General features: G+C 44.2%; 6 protein-coding genes across 7 annotated transcripts; 3 read left to right on the top strand and 3 right to left on the bottom strand.

Annotated features, from left to right (window-relative positions):
* Positions 1-1,327: 1,327 nt before the first annotated feature.
* Positions 1,328-2,838, bottom strand: LOC123002984 (probable chitinase 10). 2 transcript variants are annotated; one of them, XM_070215501.1, is made up of 4 exons: positions 2,803-2,838; positions 2,502-2,744; positions 1,607-2,085; positions 1,328-1,552 (listed from the first exon to the last, which is right to left on the bottom strand). In XM_070215501.1, coding segments are annotated over exons 1-4 (948 nt in total). In that variant the 5' UTR covers positions 2,804-2,838. The 2 variants fall into 2 exon arrangements, with proteins under 2 accessions (XP_070071602.1, XP_044249859.2); XM_044393924.2 differs by lacking the exon at positions 2,803-2,838 and having other exon boundaries at positions 2,502-2,757.
* Positions 2,839-3,423: 585 nt separating this feature from the next.
* LOC108058888 (protein obstructor-E) lies at positions 3,424-4,593 on the top strand. The gene is made up of 4 exons (XM_017143857.3): positions 3,424-3,565; positions 3,620-3,763; positions 3,828-4,264; positions 4,333-4,593. Exons 1-4 carry the CDS (start codon positions 3,487-3,489, stop codon positions 4,555-4,557), a joined length of 885 nt encoding a protein of 294 aa, XP_016999346.3. The 5' UTR covers positions 3,424-3,486; the 3' UTR covers positions 4,558-4,593.
* A 258-nt stretch (positions 4,594-4,851) lies between these two features.
* On the bottom strand, positions 4,852-6,055 carry LOC108058877 (protein obstructor-E). The gene is made up of 4 exons (XM_017143846.3): positions 5,971-6,055; positions 5,698-5,916; positions 5,197-5,633; positions 4,852-5,140 (listed from the first exon to the last, which is right to left on the bottom strand). The coding sequence occupies exons 1-4, from the start codon at positions 6,044-6,046 to the stop codon at positions 4,916-4,918; spliced, it is 957 nt and encodes a 318-aa protein (XP_016999335.3). The 5' UTR covers positions 6,047-6,055; the 3' UTR covers positions 4,852-4,915.
* A 433-nt stretch (positions 6,056-6,488) lies between these two features.
* Positions 6,489-8,232, top strand: LOC108058889 (uncharacterized). The gene is made up of 3 exons (XM_017143858.3): positions 6,489-6,603; positions 6,810-6,873; positions 7,426-8,232. Exons 2-3 carry the CDS (start codon positions 6,820-6,822, stop codon positions 8,122-8,124), a joined length of 753 nt encoding a protein of 250 aa, XP_016999347.3. The 5' UTR covers positions 6,489-6,603; positions 6,810-6,819; the 3' UTR covers positions 8,125-8,232.
* Positions 8,233-8,647: 415 nt separating this feature from the next.
* On the top strand, positions 8,648-16,525 carry cmb (combover). Its single transcript, XM_017143855.3, has 9 exons — positions 8,648-9,015; positions 9,293-9,434; positions 9,642-10,033; positions 10,684-10,776; positions 10,839-12,393; positions 12,844-13,112; positions 13,175-13,728; positions 14,617-15,730; positions 15,788-16,525. Exons 1-9 carry the CDS (start codon positions 8,749-8,751, stop codon positions 16,370-16,372), a joined length of 4,971 nt encoding a protein of 1,656 aa, XP_016999344.3. The 5' UTR covers positions 8,648-8,748; the 3' UTR covers positions 16,373-16,525.
* Positions 16,487-17,554, bottom strand: JMJD7 (Jumonji domain containing 7). Its single transcript, XM_017143856.3, has one exon. It carries the CDS (start codon positions 17,510-17,512, stop codon positions 16,568-16,570), a length of 945 nt encoding a protein of 314 aa, XP_016999345.3. The 5' UTR covers positions 17,513-17,554; the 3' UTR covers positions 16,487-16,567.
* Positions 17,555-18,572: the final 1,018 nt, after the last annotated feature.

Genomic DNA, 18,572 nt, shown 5'->3' on the forward strand with positions numbered 1-18,572 from the left:
GTTTGCTCTGAGGAGAGCATGAAGAGCATTCTCCGCCGCTCTCTCTCTCTCTATTTTTGAAAACACAGTGGCTGCACCGCACATGCGCCCTCTCAAAAATGCCATTGTGAATGGTTCAATGAATTTAAACTGTAACGGTTTGTATCTCAAAGATAATGCATAATTTTAGATGCAATATTTTTAAAAAAGTGAATTATTTATATTTCTAAGAAACTATAAAAACATTTGAGTCTATAAAAGTATAGCTTTTCTTTAGCGGAAAGCTTCAGTTAGAGAATCTACAGCACATTGATACTTTTTTTCAAACTATTTTTCTTAACTTTAAAAGCTCTTAAATAAAACTTTTAAAATGGTTTCAAAATGTTTAAAAATAAAGTTATACTTACTTATTTAGATAACTTGCAAGATAACTTACTCGCATTTGAAATCCTGACGTAAATAATATAGCAATTCTATGATTTTTAATCGACATAGTTATACCCGTTACTCGTAGAGTAAAAGGGTATATTAGATTCGTGCAAAAGTATGTAACAGCTAGAAGAAAGCGTTTCCGACCCCATAAAGTATATATATTCTTGATCAGGGTCACTAGCCGAGTCGATCTAGCCATGTCCGTCTGTCCGTCTGTCTGTCTGTCTGTCTGTCTGTCTGTCTGTCTGTCCGTCTGTCCGTCTGTCCGTCTGTATGAACGCTGAGATCTCAGAAACTACAAAAGCTAGAAGGTTGAGATTTCCCACACATATTCTTTGGCTTCCTACGCAGCGCAAGTTTATTTTAGCCGAGCGCCACGCCCCCTCTAACGCCCACAATCGCCCACTAATGATTTTAAAATGGGTCCTGCGCCCACATCTTTAAAGATTTCCAAAAAGTATAAATGCAATTTTGTTGTTTATATTTATACCTATCGAAATGTAGAAGACATTTTTCAAATCGGACCATTCATTAAAAAGTTATACGCAATCAAAAATTATATATCTATCTCCCTCGCACTCCCTTTAGCTGAGTTACGATTATTAGTCGGGATACCAACCCGACACAGCGTTCGCACTCCCTTTAGCTGAGTGACGGGTATTAGATAGTCGGGACAACAACCCGACTATAGCGTTCTCTCTTGTTTTTCTTTGATTTTTACACGGTTCCTAATTTATTTTATTCATTACCAAATATACGTTAACCTTTTTTATGCCATCCTACAAAACACCTTACTTTTAAACAAGAATTGAACACTTTAAAAATAAAAGATTTACCCTAAAAATTCCAGAAAATCAAAACATCGGAGGCAACGTGACAGGAGGCCTTTATTATTATTATTTGGAATAAAATCTAGTTAGGCACCAACGTATTCCGGTCTGCGGCACTCCTCCACCTTGGGATCGTAGTGAAGACCCGGAGTGCAGTCCAGTGTGACCCCATGACCCTCGACGCAGTAGTAGTACGCATCTCGGCGGGATTTGTGCGGATAGAAGTGAACTCCTGCGCGGGGACACTCGATGTCAGCACGGCGCAACGGAGATCGGGAATAGGGAACTATATTCCTGGCCGCAGCATCAATCTGGAAACAGATATATCTTTATTAAAATTCCAACCAATGTCTTCCTGAACTCACCTTGCAATCGACATTTTTGGCAAAGTCACAGTACTTGCCCTCCGGATTGTAGGCCAAACCGGGGGCGCACTCCTGTTCCCACGGATAGCCATCGGAGCAGACGAAGTACTTGCTGCAGGACGCCTTGCTGGCCAGGTAGATGATGTCCTCCGGCTGGAACGTGGCCGAGCAATCGTTGGCCACACAATCGACGTACTCGGGGAAGTCACAGCGGTCCGTCACGTTGTTGTACTGGAGTCCATCCTGGCACTGCCGCAGAACGGGCTTTCCGTAGTAGCAGAGCACGTATTTGGTGCAGGTGTTGTCGTAGCAGAAGCTGCTTAATCGGAGGGATTCACATTCAGGTAGGCATTGCACTTCACTCAGGTAGTTGCACAACTGGAGAACCGGGTCGTAGCCCAATTCACACGGAGCTCCTCCACACATTTCCTTGGCGCCCTCTAATTCCATACAGCTGCCTATATCCTTTATTGTGTTATCTAAAAAAATGTAATAGTTCTTGTCAATCAGTAGCTTAAAAGAATAATCTTGATAACTTGATGGTAATTTTGATGGAGTAATCAATGGAAGATCAATTCTATGTATTTACAGGGCATATCACTTTTACATGATCGGCATCTTGCTCTTTGCGCTCTTTTTCTATTTCCGAGAGTTTTGAATGTTGCCATTTCAGGCGCTTTGTCACTCTTTTCTCTCTTTTTTGATTTAAGAGATTTTTCAAAGAGAGAAAAATTACACTAAATAGATTTACCATGCGAATATCAAATTGATCCTTATTTTTTTTTGTGAACAAATTTTTAAAAATAACTTCATTCTATTTCGAGTTTACAATTCTTTTCAGTTTCGGTTTGAATCAAACATATACTATTACTCCACCTTTGGCTTTTCAACTTACTTTCGCACTCGATATACATCGAACAATTTCCCACATAGGGCAGGAAAACTCCGTCCGCAACGTTGTTGCATACGTCAATCTGGGTGTTTTTGTACATGTCGTACTTATCCTCCTTCTCGACCACTTCACCCTCAACCTCAAGATCCTCATCTGGACCGGGGGCCACCACAACATCTTCGTCGGCCCAAATCCGATGAGCCATTAAAAGGACCAACAAAAGACCACCATTTATCAGACACTTCACTGTGAAATTCATCCAAAATCTTTAGAATTACCAGAAATCCAACCCTGAACTACTTACTCCTGACTAGCTTGGAATCTGCAACGCAACTGTTTGGAATCTGCCTGGAAAATGTTTATTTTATATCGAGTCTTCGTTGTCGCCTAATGAGTTTTTGGCAACTTGCACTTATCACCCTGCTAATTTCGGCACACGACTCTCGTTGGAAAACTACAGGCTAATTTCTGCAAACACTTCAACTTTCAATTTGTCGCCAGCAAACAATGCGATAATTTATCTCTTTTCAAAGACTTTAAATAGACTGATTCTTAGAAACCGAGGATATCTGAAAGACACGTGTTTGGTACTCAAAGTTACTGCGGAATAATGATCAGAGTCAGAGGATTAAAGTAAAGTTTTTATAGATATGTTTTCTGAACTTGAATGGTTTAGGTTCCTTCTCTAAGGTTTTCTATGCCTCTTATTATCAACCCAATAATTCCAAGCACTTGTAACAATTACAGCGGATCTTGGTAGATCCATCAGTAGATGCAATATTAAACAAGAGTGAGTCATCGTTACACGTGTTTCCTAATGGCTGACAGATAATTGGTCCTCCCCCAGATTGGTTCTTGTTGGCCCAAAATATCTCTTCGCTCCGAATTTTAATGAGTTGGTAGCGCCATCCAATTACCACATAGAAACATGCATCCGATTCTGATAAGATTTGGAAATCGCAGGGAAGCAAAACAAACCGGAGATTGAATGCCAAATGGGTTTACCTATAAAATGGGGGGTTCTTTGAGGTGGGGCGATAGTAAGTGGAGGAAACCAAACCCAGAGAGTGAGTGAAAATCGCAGCCAAAAAATAAATAATAAATAAGGAAATTTTTAATAGTGATGAACCGCCTTTTGAACCTTTTGGCCTTGGTTGCCCTGATTGGAAGCAATGCAGCTGGAGAGGTTAATATCTGCTCCAATGTGGCCAGCAATCTGTTTCTTCCCCACGTGAGCAACTGCAGCAAGTACTACCTGTGCATGAGTAAGTGATCTTAAGGGAAGGACCCTTTACCAAACTACCCTAACTCTTTTTCTCCCCATACCAGGTGAAGTGGCTGTGCCCCGTGAATGTCCCGCGCACTATTTCTTCGATTCTCTCGATCAGCAATGTGTTCCCGTGATGGAGGCCAGGTGTATACCATCCTGCAAGACCAGGGGTCTGGAATCCTTTGGCTACGATCGCACCTGCACCAAGTACGTCCTCTGCTTCGACGGAACTCCTGTGATCCGCGAGTGCGCCGATGGACTGCAGTACAATTCGCAGACCGATCGATGTGACTATCCCCAGTATGTGGACTGTGTGGACAACATGTGCATCCGGCCGAACAATGCCGATGATATCGTTTTCATAGCCAGCAAGTCGCGCTGCGATAAGTACTTCATCTGCAACGATGGTCTTCCGTGGAATAAGAGTTGCTCTTCTGGTCTGCAGTACAACCCAAGCACCCAGAATTGCGACTTCCCCTCCAAAGTTAATTGCACGGTGGGTGTTCTTTGGATATCTCTAGATACCTGGGAGCAAGTTGAAGATTCTGTATTTCCTTCTTTCAGGTCGAGAACCTTCAGCGGAATATTCTGCCCTTTGCCCGAGCTCCACCACGTAGCGCTGACATTAAGTGTCCCTCGGAGGGCAGCCACTTCATTGCCCACCAGAAGCGCCGGGATGCCTACTACTACTGCCTGAATGGCCAGGGAGTCACCTTGGACTGCACACCTGGTCTGGTGTTCGATGCTAAGCTTGGCGAGTGCCGGGAACCTCAGTTCGTAGGTGCTTAGTTCCTTCAAATAAAAATCCACTGCTGGCCAATAAAGTCTTTAAAAAAATTCCTTTAAAATAAGTATTTAACATTTTTCAGGTAGAAGTGAATAATATTTTTACCTAAAAATATTACTTCATATTATATCTAAATATATGATCTTTGTATATTATTAGTATAATTAATAATGATCAATATTTATTGTGAATAATATCAGATAGATTTATACATTTAGTTGAGAATGTTTTAGTTCTGAAAGTTCGTCTAAACCGTTTTACAGATTTTTTACCTTTAAATTTGTATAATAAGGCTATCTAACTAAGGTAGTTATCCCCCAAGAACTTTTACTCCATTCCATTTTATTGAATTCAAACGAACTACAGTCCCACATTCTTCGGTTCGCGGCACTCCTGAACCTTGGGATCGTACCACAGACCAGGTGAACAGTCCAGAACCAGACCATGTCCATCTATGCAATAGTAATAGGAATCCCGGCGAGAGTCGTGGGCGTAGAAATGGACGCCGTAGGGTGGACAAATTCCATCAGTGGTCCTGGGTGAAAGGCGGGAAAACTGCCTTAACTTCCTCTGTTCTTCGGGGATCTGTAAGGTTTTCGATTAATCAGTAGGTTCAATATATATTACTATTTTTGCCCCACCTGACAGTCCGATTTCGATGGAATGTCGCAACAATCGCACTTGGTGCTGAAGTATAGACCGGGAGTACAGGTCTGCATCCTGGGGATTCCGTTGCCGCAAAGGAAATACCTATCACAGGACACTTTGCTCGGCACATAGCGCAGATGATAGGCATTATAGTAGATGGAGCATTCGGACTCCACGCAATCCACGTTCTGGGCGAAATCACAGCGATCTGTTTGAGAATTGTACTGGAGGCCATCTTGGCATTGCCTTAAAACAGGACGTCCATAGTAGCAGAGAACGTATTTAGTACAGGTTCTCTGGTAACTAAAGGTACTAAAGCTGTAGGATTCGCAGGTAGGCAGACATTCAGCTTGACCATTTTTCACACAACTCTGGGTATTGGCATTGAATTGGTAAGGCCATTCGCACTGCAGTTCTATAGCTTGGCCAGCTAATGAAAAAATATATCATAATTATAATTATTAAATATTAAGATCTTTAGATCCAAAACTCACATCGACATAGGTAGTACCTATTGCAGTCCCCCACAAACGGTAGAAAAACATTATCCGCCACATTTCCACACAAACTGAGATTGCCCACGATTAGATGATATTCCTCATCGACTTCAGTAGAGTTCGTTTCTGAAGAATTTTCAGTGGCTCCGGAACCTTCAAAGTCTTCAGCTCTTGAAGTTAACACTCCACATAGCACACAGATAAAAAACCAAATTACTGCAAAAAAGTAAAATGATTATATTTTTGATTTCCAGCTCCTGACTCGCACACCTCCACTCATCGTCAGCTTTTTGGCCCAACTGATTGATTCGGCCCATGAAAATTGGCCTTTATAAGGTGCAAGCATCAGATTATCTTATCACTTTATCGATGTTTTTCAAACAACTGACAAATTAATTGGCAGGAAAAGGGTTGACTCTTGGGGGTCCAATTTTAGATCACATTTTTCAGTGCTATTGAATCTTAACTTAATCTCTCTTTATTTGATGTTGATTTCGGTTTGATTAGGTATCTATAGGAAAAAGTTGAGCATACCAAGATTTCATGTAATCCCTAATTACTAGTATAATCCGTAGATTACTTAAGTACATAGTTATAATACAAAATCTAAAATCTTTAAATCGGATATCATTTTGAGATCCCTACTGGTCGATATCGAAAGGGTGTATAATTGCCTGCATGTTCGATAATTGAGTTCTCCCACATTAATTTCGAAACGCTTGCCGCCTGGTCCAGAAAATTCTACGTACACACGAAATCGTTTGAAAATATTTTCGTTTTCGGCACTTCGTTTCAGTTGAAACTTTCGCATCTCTCTGTGCACATCTCATCGCTCGGAGGCTCAAATATAAATATACACAACAATTATTAAAAGAAATTTCTAATATATTTTGACTTTGTGGTGTAAGTTTGCATAGTTTCTGCATTCTTTGCTGCTGTTGTATTCAGAATTGCCAAAATGATTGACATTAGTTTAAATGAAAATATTGTTCAACAAAGAGGCATTTATTTATAGACAGTGCCTTGCGGTGGGCCTTTGTTTGTATTGAAAGAAAATCATCAATGTGCGCGATATACATAACACCAAATCTTCCCCCGTTCTCTTCTAGCACCTAGAAAATGGTCAACGAGCTCAACAGACCCCAAAATGGGGACAATGCCGCCTTGAGCGAGGTAAGCTGGAATTTTAAAACCATGTTAATTAAAATATTACCTATTTATTTTTATGTAAAAAACTGTCTTGAAAAATTCAAAGAGTTCTTTGACACACAGCTTTTTATATTAGGTGATTCACATTCTTAAGGTAAACGTTTTTAATTGCTTTTGTGATTATCACAATACTAGGGATCGTATAATCAGGAAATCAAGAAAACCCCAGAAAACAAAAATATCCTATGGAACCCAGAATATTTTCTAAAATTTTCTACTACTTTTGTCTCTATTCTATTTTTGGTAAACCTTACAAATATGTTTTTTATTGTTATATTACAAGACTAATAATTTTTATTAGGTGATTTACATTCATAAGGTAAACGTTTTTAATAGCTTTCGTGTTTGGGTATCACTAGGGATCGTATAAACAAGAAATCAAGAAAGCCCCAGAAAACAAAAATATCCCATAGAACCCAGAATTTGTTTTTAAATTTTCTACTAGCAAATATGAAAATATCTATATAATTCCTATTTTTATATTACAAGACTAATAATTCCCATCTATCCCCTCAGCGCCTGGCAGCCTCCAACCGGCAGCTGCAAGAGATGCAGGAGGAGCACCGCCAGTTGCTCGAGGAGATGGAAACCTTGCGTCTGCGAGCCGCCGAGCTCACCCTTTTGAATGCCCAGCGCCAGCAATTGAGGCAGTCGACCGTCGTGGAGGAGGTGTCCCAGTCCCATTCCCAGTCCCAGGAAACCACGGTCAGCCAGGTGGAAGCTCCAGCGGAGCCAGAGCCAGTGCCCTCATCCTCCTCCCCCACCCCTTCCGCTGATCCCGCATCACCAACTGTCCAGGAGGAAGGCGACGAGGACAACGAGGAGCAGGCCAGCTATCTGCAGGCGAAACTAAACGAGATCGCCAACCTGAAGGCTCAGTTTAAGCGCGTGCAAAACATGGTGGACACCACCAAGATGATCGAGCAGCATATGTCCACCAGGCAGACCGTGCAGAGCAGCTCCTCCGTTCAGAGCAGCCGCCAAGTCACTAGCTCCGAAGTTCGAGTGGCAAGTGAAGCGACTGAGCAGATAGCTGAGGAAGCCAGTCCTTCAACGGGCAATCCACCCGACAACGCAGAGCTCCTGAACTCCATGCTGAACATGTTCACGGACTTTACCAGCGATCTGCGCGGTCAGGCGGAGAGCCTCCGGGCGGAGCGGGATCGCATCAGGACCCTCAAGGAGGACATAATCCAGCGCAAGCAGGGAAAATAAGCTTTATTACGTGAAAACACGCACTTGTTCTAGTCATATAATGTCCAAAATTAAAGGAAGATATTATAAAATTAAAGAATAATAACCAAGTATATAAACACTTGTAAACTAATGTTTTATTTTCTTTATTATATTTTTATTATTTTTGAATCTGACCGCTTGTCATGAATATATCGTATAATATATGGGTTTTGTTTTTAATAAATAATGTCCCTTATACATATATATTTACAAGGTTCTTTTACAAATTTAAAACGTATTTTATATTTGAATATTTTTCTTAAATCTGCAATCAATTTTGAAACTAAAAATTAAATAGAAAATCAGTTATTAAGATAAAAGAAATAATGACAGCCATATTTACAAAACAAGAAATTTCAATAAACATGTATTAAATTTCGAAAATCCAACAAACAATTTTAAAATGTAGCAGTGTGACCGCATTTGATTTCAAATTCAAAATGGGGAGCTGCCAACTGATTTTCCACCCTTTTTTTCCAGCGAGCTGCCAGCCCTGGTTGGAAACAGCTGTCAAAGTGCGCAAAGCGAAAAAAAACAAAAAAAAGGAGAGTTTTACAATTTTCTAGCGTCGTTCGTTTTGTACGCCAATATATATATTTTCTAATGGCGCCGCCGCCCAAAGCAGTTGTGGACCAAGGCAGCGCCAGCAACCGCAGCGGCGGCAGCAGCAGCAACAACAACTCGGTGGGCGGGGCAACCGGCGCCGTGCCCAAACAACAAACGCCTCCAAACGGAGCAACTGCATCCGGATTAAATGCATCTAATTCGACCAGTCGATCGGCCCGTTCCCGGCGGCAGCAGGAGCACCTGGGCGAACCGGACATGGACTTTGTGGAGCCACTGCAGCGGGACGCGCTGAAAACGCTAAATGTGAGTTGCCATGGCAAAATCTGCTCGAAGAGAAGACACCAAAGAGGCTTCTCTTTGTCGATTTATAAATACACTCTAGACTCATTTAGGCTGGCGGAAATTCGAATTCCACTTGGTTCAGTAGCGAAAGCGAACGCAGCCACAGCGGACAACGAATTTCGATCGGCCAGATATATATATCTCCCTAAGAAGATATATATATAGATTTAAAAGCAGCAAAATTCCCGCCCTACTCGTGATAGTACTTTTACTAATCTTTCTTTGCTGTTGCCTCAAGGATCTCCTCCAGCGAGCACGCATCACCAACGGCAAGAATCGATCCCCGGCGGAGCAGCAGCTGACCAGCAAGGAATCGAGGTCACCTGCCCAGCAGCAACAGCAGCGCGAGACACTGCGTCAATTGGCCTACGATTCAGCAGGTGAGGATCCAGGAAGGGAATACACTAAGGAATACATACATCTCATTGAGCAATTTCCAATATCCGCACCTGGCCCACACACAGAATTCGGTGCGCCAGTTCATGTTCTATAAATAAGATGCGCACGAAAATAAACGCCCACTGAGATGATGATGTAGTCCGCAGACCTAAACCTCCATACTGATCTTCGAGTATTTTCGATTGCAGAGCAATTGCAGGAGCAGCAGCAGCGCTACCGCTTTCCCGTGCGTCCCGTCCAGAGGGTTCAGCACCAGCCATCCTCGTCATCAGGCGCCCCCTCATCCTCGTCTGCCCTGCTGCGTTTGCGTCAGTCGACGCCGCCGAATGCCACAGTTGGTGTGGTCATCCCAAACGCAACTACCAGCAACGGAAACGGCAATTTAAGTGGCCCAGAGGAGCAGGCTACCCAATTGACACCCGCAGGATTGCATCAACTGGTCCATCGACTCTTTGGAGTGAACCCTTTGGGTCCCCGAAACGAATCAGGTCGCTCCCAGGTGGATGTGCTGCGCTCCCTGCTGGGACTGGACGAGAACTTGAACAGCAGTAGGCAACAGTCAGGTGTAAACCTTGCAGAGGTGAGTCCTTTAACTTTATTCGAGCTAGAAAACGGAAAATTACTGCATATAATATATATATAAGTAAAGACTTGATATAAGGCATTTTAAGTGGCGAAAATTTACATCTTTTTAATGGAAATTTATAGATATTAGATCTTTTACTTATGACGCAAATGGAATATAGTAGTCTAAATAGCAAGTTTCAAGCCAAATTGTATTTCTTGGACATTTAGAAAATCGGAAAATAAATGAAAAATTAGATATCTGATATCTTAATCAGGAAACGCATTAAGGAAATTAATATCAAGAGATGTATTATTATTTTAATTTATTGTTTTGGCTTCCTAACGCTACAAGTTGTGTAACTTATAAATTACTTCGCTAGTCACAACTGATAATCAATTTTATATTGAAACAAAATTGGTTCATAAATCTAATAACATAAATGTTTACATTAATTATAGAAAATACAGAATGTCAAATAAAATTAAATCAAAGTTAAAAACAAAGGAAAAGGTTTTGGGGTTTAGTCGCAATGTTAATATTGGATAATATACCTTTATTTAATTTATTTCAATTATATTCATTCTAAAGCATCTCCTTGTAATTTATAATACAGCAAATTAATATTTTTGAACTGAATTTTTTCTACTTTTCGTTTCTTTCAGCTCAACAACATGGTGCATGAAATCAACCCAAACGCGGAACAGGACGAGGGCATAGTCAATTCGACCAGTCTGGAGGATGTTGCATTAAGCGAGGTAAGTTCATGAATAAAAATCAACAATCTTACCATTAAAAATATACCCCTTTTACCTTGCAGATGAGCGACAACCGCGCCCAGTCCATCCAATCCCTGCATAGCGTTTTGGAGACACCAACGCCCGATGCGGCGCCCAGTTTCGATGAGCTGCAGCAGCGCCTGGAGGCCTCCAACCGCAACATGCAGCACCTGCAGGACGAACAGGCCAAGCTGCTGCACATCCAGAACATGGCCAAGTCGCACCTTAGCGAGATGGAGCAGCTGCGCCAGCAGGCCGATCGCCTGCCGCACAATAGCAATGGAGGAGAGGCGCCGAAATACGAGTCCGTGCAGCAGGTGCAGGACGACATGGCCTCGCTGGTGGGTCGCATGAAGAATCTCACCGCCTTCATCCACAACCAGAACGAACTGAGCACCGTGCTGGGGGATGATGGCCCCGAAATCCTGGCCGAGCAGCAGGCACTGCAGGAGAAATTGGAGGCGCTGCGCACGCAACGTGAGGATATGCGGAATTTGGTGGACGAACTGAACAGCATCAATCGTACGGCTAGGGAAACAGCGAGGGTCATCAAGGAGGAGACTCCCACGCCGCCTCCAAAGGCAGCTCCTGCTCCTACTCCTGCCAAGGAGCAGGTGGCGCCGGCCAAGGAGCGCGTGGTGCCAGTGGAGTACCAGAGGAACGTACCCATCATGCGGCAGGAGGCGGCAAATGCTGCCCAGCGGGCTCTTCACGCCCAGGCGATGATCAACCAGAAGACGGCGGATATAGAAGCCCTCAAGGCGCAGATGGCCAGGCTAAAGGGAATGCTGAACACTGTAAGCCAGATTGAGGAGGGAACACCCAGCATGGGCGCCGCCTTGGAGCGACGAAGTGAGGAAAGGACGAGCAGCGTGGAACGTGAACTCCCAGCGGAGATTGCAGAGCGCGTCTACGGTCTTAACCAAGTCACCTCCGAACTGCGGGCCGAGGCAGCTAGCTTGCAAAAGGAGCGCGATCGTATCCTTGCCCTAAAAGCGGAGATCGAACGCCGCAAACAGCAAGCGGCCGCCGCAGTTCAGATGGGCGAGGATGCTCTGAAAAGGAGTAGTCTTACGCCAACTCCCACGCCCAATAGGCAGCATCAAGTGGAGCAGGAGGAGGAGGAAGATCCATCGGAGGACACCTCCCTTCAGGCCACGCCCACCAAGGAACAACTCCGCAACGAATTGCGCTTGCAGTGCGAGCGCCTGCGCAAGGAGTACGAGCAGAAGCAGCGGGAACTGGAGCAGCGCTACGTGGCCAGCAACAACACCACCTCGGAGGCGGATGACGAGGGTAACGACGACACCGACAGCGATAAGTACTTTGCCAACGTGCGTACCGCATCCTCTGCTACGCTCAAGCGGGCTGCCTCCGCCAGCACTGTTGTGGAGCAGCGGCGCGGTCAGCAGCAGCCTAACTTGCCGCCGCAGCAAGCTGCTGCTCCGCCGCCACCGGCTCCTCCGTCCACCCTCAACGAAGATGATCTGAACGTGACGCTGGATACGCTTTCCTTGGGCAACGATAGCCTGCCCTCGAGCAGCAACAGGTCGCAGTACATGCCGCCTCCCATGCCGCCAGTGCCAGGAATTTGGGGTATGTTTGTAGACCCTTTTCTTGTAATTAGAATTCAAGCCATGCATAGAGTTTTAGTACTTAACTTGTTTCTTTTTATTATTAGCTTGGAAAATCTATATAATCCATTCTTTATATCCATTTGTGGACGTCCTAAGAACTATTTTTAGAGTTTTTAACCTGTTTCTTTTTATTATTATATTAGAAAATCTAAATAATCCATTTTATATATCTATTTGTGGACTGATAATAACTATTGTTAGATTATTTAACTTCTTTTTAATATTAAATTGGAAAATCTCTGTGATCCCTTCTGTATTTCCATTTGTGGACTTTATATGAACTATTGTTAGAGTATTTAACTTATTTGTTTTTATTATAAGATCAGACAAATCTATATAATCCATTCTGTATTTCCATAAGAACTATTCTTAGAAATGGCCCATTAAAAATTATGTTTATTTCCCTTAGCATCGCACAACGCCGGAAATACGTGGCACGGACAGCAACCGATCTACGGGCAGGCTAGCTCCTCCACTGGAGCCGAGTTCAAGCCACCGCCAGCGGCTCCGCAAGTGGGCTCCTCGAATGGCTCCGGTTCAAACGCTTCGAACGACGCCGTGCTACTGCAGCAGTTCATGCAGACGCAACAGATGCTCATCAACTCGGTGTGCCAGTGCAACCAGACGCTGTGGCATCAGCAGCGGGAGATCGACAACCTCAATAACCAACTGCATACGGTAAGCAAGATCTCAAGATTAAAATCCTGATCACAAACTAATCAAACCCTTTAAATACTTAGCTCCAGGATCGCTTCAATGTGGTTGCTTGCCAGGATCACAGCTTTGGGCTGCGTTCGGAGTCAGTGCCGCCGCCGAATCTTCCAGTGGGCCCTGGCATGGGTCAGATGCCCAACAATCTGTGCCTGGGCAACAGTCGTGCCCAGTCCGAGCAGCTATTTAACTTCGGGGCCCACCAGAGCGCCTTTAGTAACTATCAGCGCAGCTGCCATCGCACCGGCAGCGAGTCTCATCATCATCAGCAGCAGCAGCAGCACCAGACGCAGCCGTTTCTCAACAATGCCGCTCCGCCACCGCCGCCGACGCATTACAACAATGAGACGCCCCTGTCGCCGCCAACGTACCGCTCAAGTCCGGGTCCCATCTTTATGAACCATCACAACAACACGATCCACCAGAACAACTCGAATCTGCGAACGCAGAACCAGCATGCCAACAATCTGCACTCGCTGCCCGAAGGAGCAGCTGGGGGAGGAGCACCTGGCGGGGGAATCACCCTGAATAACCAGGTGCCACCCGGAAACCGGGCCAACAATTACTGGGACAATTTCCGCAGGTAATACTACAACTTTTGGTGATGGTATTCTAAACGGGTGTGGGTGGTGGAAAAGGGTTAAGAGCAAAAATAAAAATCAAATGAAACCATTGTCTAAAGTCAATTTTCAATTCTGTGCTGCGGTAAGTGTTCCCTTAACAGAGTTGAAAGTGACTAACGCAAGATTAACCCGAAGTACTAACAAAATTGTTGAGATCCCAAATCAAATTGTTAACTATTAAATAAACTATTTATTTTATTTTATAAATTGTTACTTTAGTTATTTATTTTGGCATCGCTGATTAGATCCCTGCGTAAAACATTTAATTTTTGTATTATCATAGTATGCCATAATATTTCTGATTTGTTTAATACAATTCTATGTGAAACAAATAGAATGTTCTTCTAATTCATTTCCAATTGAATGAATAATTTTTATGAATTTTTTGAATTTGTCATATATTTTTTGTGCCTTCTTGTGCGAACAAAAAGTGGAAAATTTTTAACAAATCAATGTTAACTGCTTAGTAAATAAAATTCAGGCAGATTTAATCAAAAATTATGGGATTTTCTTCTTCAAAAGAAATTGTCGTTTGAATTATTTCGGAATTCATGCCATTCATTCATTCAATTCTATTAAACTCAAAATTCAAATTCAATCAATTCTATCAAACTCAAAATTCTAATTAATTCATTCATATAAAACAAAAAATTCAAAATAAATCATTGAATGAATTCATGCAGGGCTCTAATCCAAATACAATTTGTGATTATTAAATAAACTATTTAATAAATTTTAATTTTATTTTATAAATTGTTACATTAGTTTTTTTTTTTGGCATTGCCGACTAACAACTGCTTGATAATGACCGCTTGCATTAACCCATTAATATCTGTGCGCTTTTGCAGTCACTCGCGCCAGAATCTTCTGTCCAACAAGAGCAACGAGGAGCTGAACGTGGACCTCCAGCAGTACCGTCGCCAGCGGGCGCGTCCCAGCTACTTTCCGCCGCCCCAGTTGCTGGCGCCGCCCACATCCCGCAGTGGTTTGACGTCCCACCAGCAGCAGCAGCAGCCGCGTCGCCACTTCTTCGAATCGCCACTAACCGCTTTGCATGGCAGCAGCTCCAATGGCAGCAATAATTTGAACAATAGTGCGGGAAGGAAACGCGACTGGCGCGATGATCCCACACACAATCGCGACCATGACGACGAGGATGTCGATGAGGTGGAGGAGAATCATGATAATGTCATCTTTGGCTCCGGTAGGCGACGCAATCGTCGCCGCCCGCAACTTTCCACGCTGCGAGATGAGGAGACCGAGCAGGCTAGTGCCTCCAATCTCAACATGAACGTAAACTACGGCAATAGTCCGCTGTATCAGCGGAACAAAGTGCCGGCGAAGCCAACCACTTCGACAGTTTCGCTGACTCCGCTGCAGCAGCGACACCTGCGCTTTGACTTTGAGCTTCCGGCTCACTACATGGACTACATTGACCTGCCACAGATGACGCCGGTGGACACTACTCCGATTCTCGGCCAGGAACCCTCTCCCGTTGACGAATCAAATGCCATGGAGCAAACCGAGGAGACGGCCTCCGAGGAACTGAATCGCAATCTGCTTGTGAATGCTTTGAAAAATGATAAGTTCACTACGAAGTTTTACGAATCCATCAAGGAGGATGTCTACCGCCGACTGGAGACGCTGTTCGAACAGCAGCAGCAACAGCAGCAGCAGCAGCAAAATCAGCAGCTGCAGCAGTCGCAAGAGCCGCACGGTTTGCGAAAGGCTCTTAACCAGGAAGAGGCGGAGCCCACGGACGATGTGGAGGCCACCGAGAGTCGCAGTGAGACGCCGCTGGAAGTGATGCGCCTGCAGCTGGACAATGATCAGCCGGAGGATGAAAAGGCTTCGCCAGTGAAGCAGCTAACGGTGGTCATTCCCCAAAATGGAGCTGCTCTCGAGGAGATGGAAGCCAGTGCATCTGGCGTGGCCTCCTCTGTAAGATTGGATAACGAAGAGGTAAGAAAGCTGCGTTTTCTTTAATAATTTACTCAACATCTGCGTCTTTCTTCTCAGCAAGTGGAACATGCCTCTGCATCTGGAACAGGAGCAGAACCCATCATGGAACTGGCCCCGGATCACGAACTGATCGAGTACATTATCAAACGCATTCGCAACCAGACGCACAACAATACCGTCATCAATGATTCTTTACTGGCGGAGGTCTCCAAGCTGACGGCCACTGCTGCCCAGAATTCGGCCGCCAGTTCGCCACTCATCTCGCCCAAACGCATTTACGCCAAGATCAAGAAGATGGAGATGCCACGACAGCGGGACGAGTTTCTGCTCTGGTATCGCTCCTATTTGGAGCAGCTTTTCGTGGTGGAGCAGCCGCAGGATAGCTGTAAGGTGAAGGTACCAAAAGTGCCTACTGGTACTCCAGCCAAGCAGACAAACAAGCGAGTGCGCGAGCAGTCGCAATCCCAGTCGCAGGACTCCAACAACGACGCTGACCTGGCCGAGGCGGACCAGAAGAATGTCTCCTCGTCGGGAAATGGCGATTTGGAGTGCGAGAACAACGAGAATCCCGGCGAGGAAGCGGATGGCCAGGCTGCGGCAGAGTCTTCCGGTGCAGAAAAGCCAGATATTAGCCTGGAATAGGCTACCAATCCAGCGCACACACATTCCTAATCTCACTATACATCATATGTACGGATATTTAACAACTCATTTCACGGATTTTACAGATTTTCGTGTCCTTAATCTTAGTTCACATTTCATTTGGCCCGTAGATTTTTATTTAACAGTAAATTATGCAACAATATTATATATATAAATACACTAAAGACAACAATTCTAGTTACTCCTGGTCATTTGCTCCAGCATGCGGTAGTAGCAGTAGCGACTATCGTAGTCCAGGTCGTACCAGAAGTTCACGGCGATGCACTTGTGGCTCTGGGAGACGTGATGGAACCAATAGTTGGGCAGGTACAGGATGTCGCCGGCATGAACGCGCACCTTGAGCGGCTTGGCACGGGCGTACTCCGGATATTTGGCCAAGTCAGGGGCCAAGGGATCGATGCTAACCCATTCCGTGAGCTGCTCGGCGCCCTCCTCATCCAGCAAGGGTTCTATGTGGAATTGCCCGCTCTCCGAGGTCCTGTAAACAGCGGTCCTGTAAATCCCCCGGGGAACACAGCTCAACTGATGAGGCGGGATGAGAATGAAGTCTTTATAACCAGATATCACGCAATACATATTCTCATAAGGATCCTTGTGCATCGAGGTCACGGCGCGCTCGTCGCCCAGCCAAAAGTTAACCGCATCGGGGGGTTTATTAAAGGACTGCTGAGCGAAATCCAGATCACTGATCCCCAGATCGGCCACCAGTTCTGGTAGGTCAACACTGAGATTGGAGTTCTGCTTCTGGATGTAGTGAACGGCACCGGTGGGATCATCCAGGCGGCGCAGCAGTTCGGATAGCTTCATTTGCGTCTCCAGGGGAAGGACGAAGTACTCCTCGCCTTTCTCGGTGGCCAGGCCATCGGCGTATCCATTCGGGGTGATGGCCACGTCCACTTCCCGGTCCCCGAGAGCCTTGATCAGGTACTCCGGTGTCCATTTGCCAATTGCTGGCCACGAGAGCCCCTGGCGAATGACCACCGGCTGGTTCTTGGCGTAGTAGTCGCGGCAGAACTCCAGGGCACTCGGAATCCGGTCGAGCTCAGCTATGCTGCTCCCGATGCACAGCTCCTCCGCCTCCTGGAGCAGAACGTCCAGCGCCTTCTCAACTTGCGACATGCCGGCAGATGCCACAGATGTTCAGTGCGGCGATAACGCGTTTTTACCTAGGGTGGACCTTGTTATGGGGGCACAATGGGGTGTTCTGGATTTCTATGAAATTAAAAATAGAACTTGTTTGAGGCTATTAACTGTGCTTCAAAGCAATTACTACCTTAAAAAATATTTAAATACTCGTTGTTCATCAATAATCGTTTATCACTCATACGCACTGTCGCCCTAAAAAAAAAATTTTTATTAGCTATTCCTTTATTAAAATTAATTCAACAAAATCAATAGGTTCACATACATAGCTAGAAATAGGAGAACACACTTTTTGAAATAAATTTTAACTGGCATACACGTCGTATTAGTAATTTGTAATTATTATAATAATTTTTGAAATTTTAAAACCATTGCTCAATTAAAACAAGATTTTATTTTGCTCTACCTTTCTTTCAACAATTATTTCAACAAATGTTGTTGAACAAAATCAATAAGTTCACAAGGCTATAAATAGGAAAAAGGGTTTTTTGGAATAACTTTAACTGGCATACGTGTCGTATTAGTAATTTGCTAAGAAACTTTAAAACCATTTACGCAACGCCCAAATCTTAAATACAATATTTGTAGTTTTCGAATACATTTTTAAGATTAAGAATGTTTAAGAATATATATTTTTTAGATATGATATATATTTGAATTATTTTTAATTTCTAAAAAAAGACCCGTTCACACTGCCTTCAGCATCGATAGACGTTGTTTGAGAAGCAAGGCATATCGATAGCATATCGTAAAATTTAGCCACCCCTAGTTGACGGTTGGAGACGCGAGTGTGAATGCGAGTGCGGGAGTTTCAAGACGCGCGCGAAGCTGCGGACTGTCGTACTTTATGTGGAGCGAACTGAAAAGCAAATAAGGCGGCGCGTGTCGAGTGTTTATAATACAAGCGATTTGTTTTCGACTGCAAACGGTGTGTTTTCAAAAAACAATTGATTATATTAACGGGACGGTGACGGCGTCGGAGGATCGGGGTCACCTCTTTTGCATGCCCGACATCTGCACCACGGATGCGAAAAAG

The sequence above is a fragment of the Drosophila takahashii genome, chromosome 3L, assembly GCF_030179915.1.
Source record: "Drosophila takahashii strain IR98-3 E-12201 chromosome 3L, DtakHiC1v2, whole genome shotgun sequence".
In the NCBI taxonomy this organism is placed as follows: domain Eukaryota; kingdom Metazoa; phylum Arthropoda; class Insecta; order Diptera; family Drosophilidae; genus Drosophila; species Drosophila takahashii.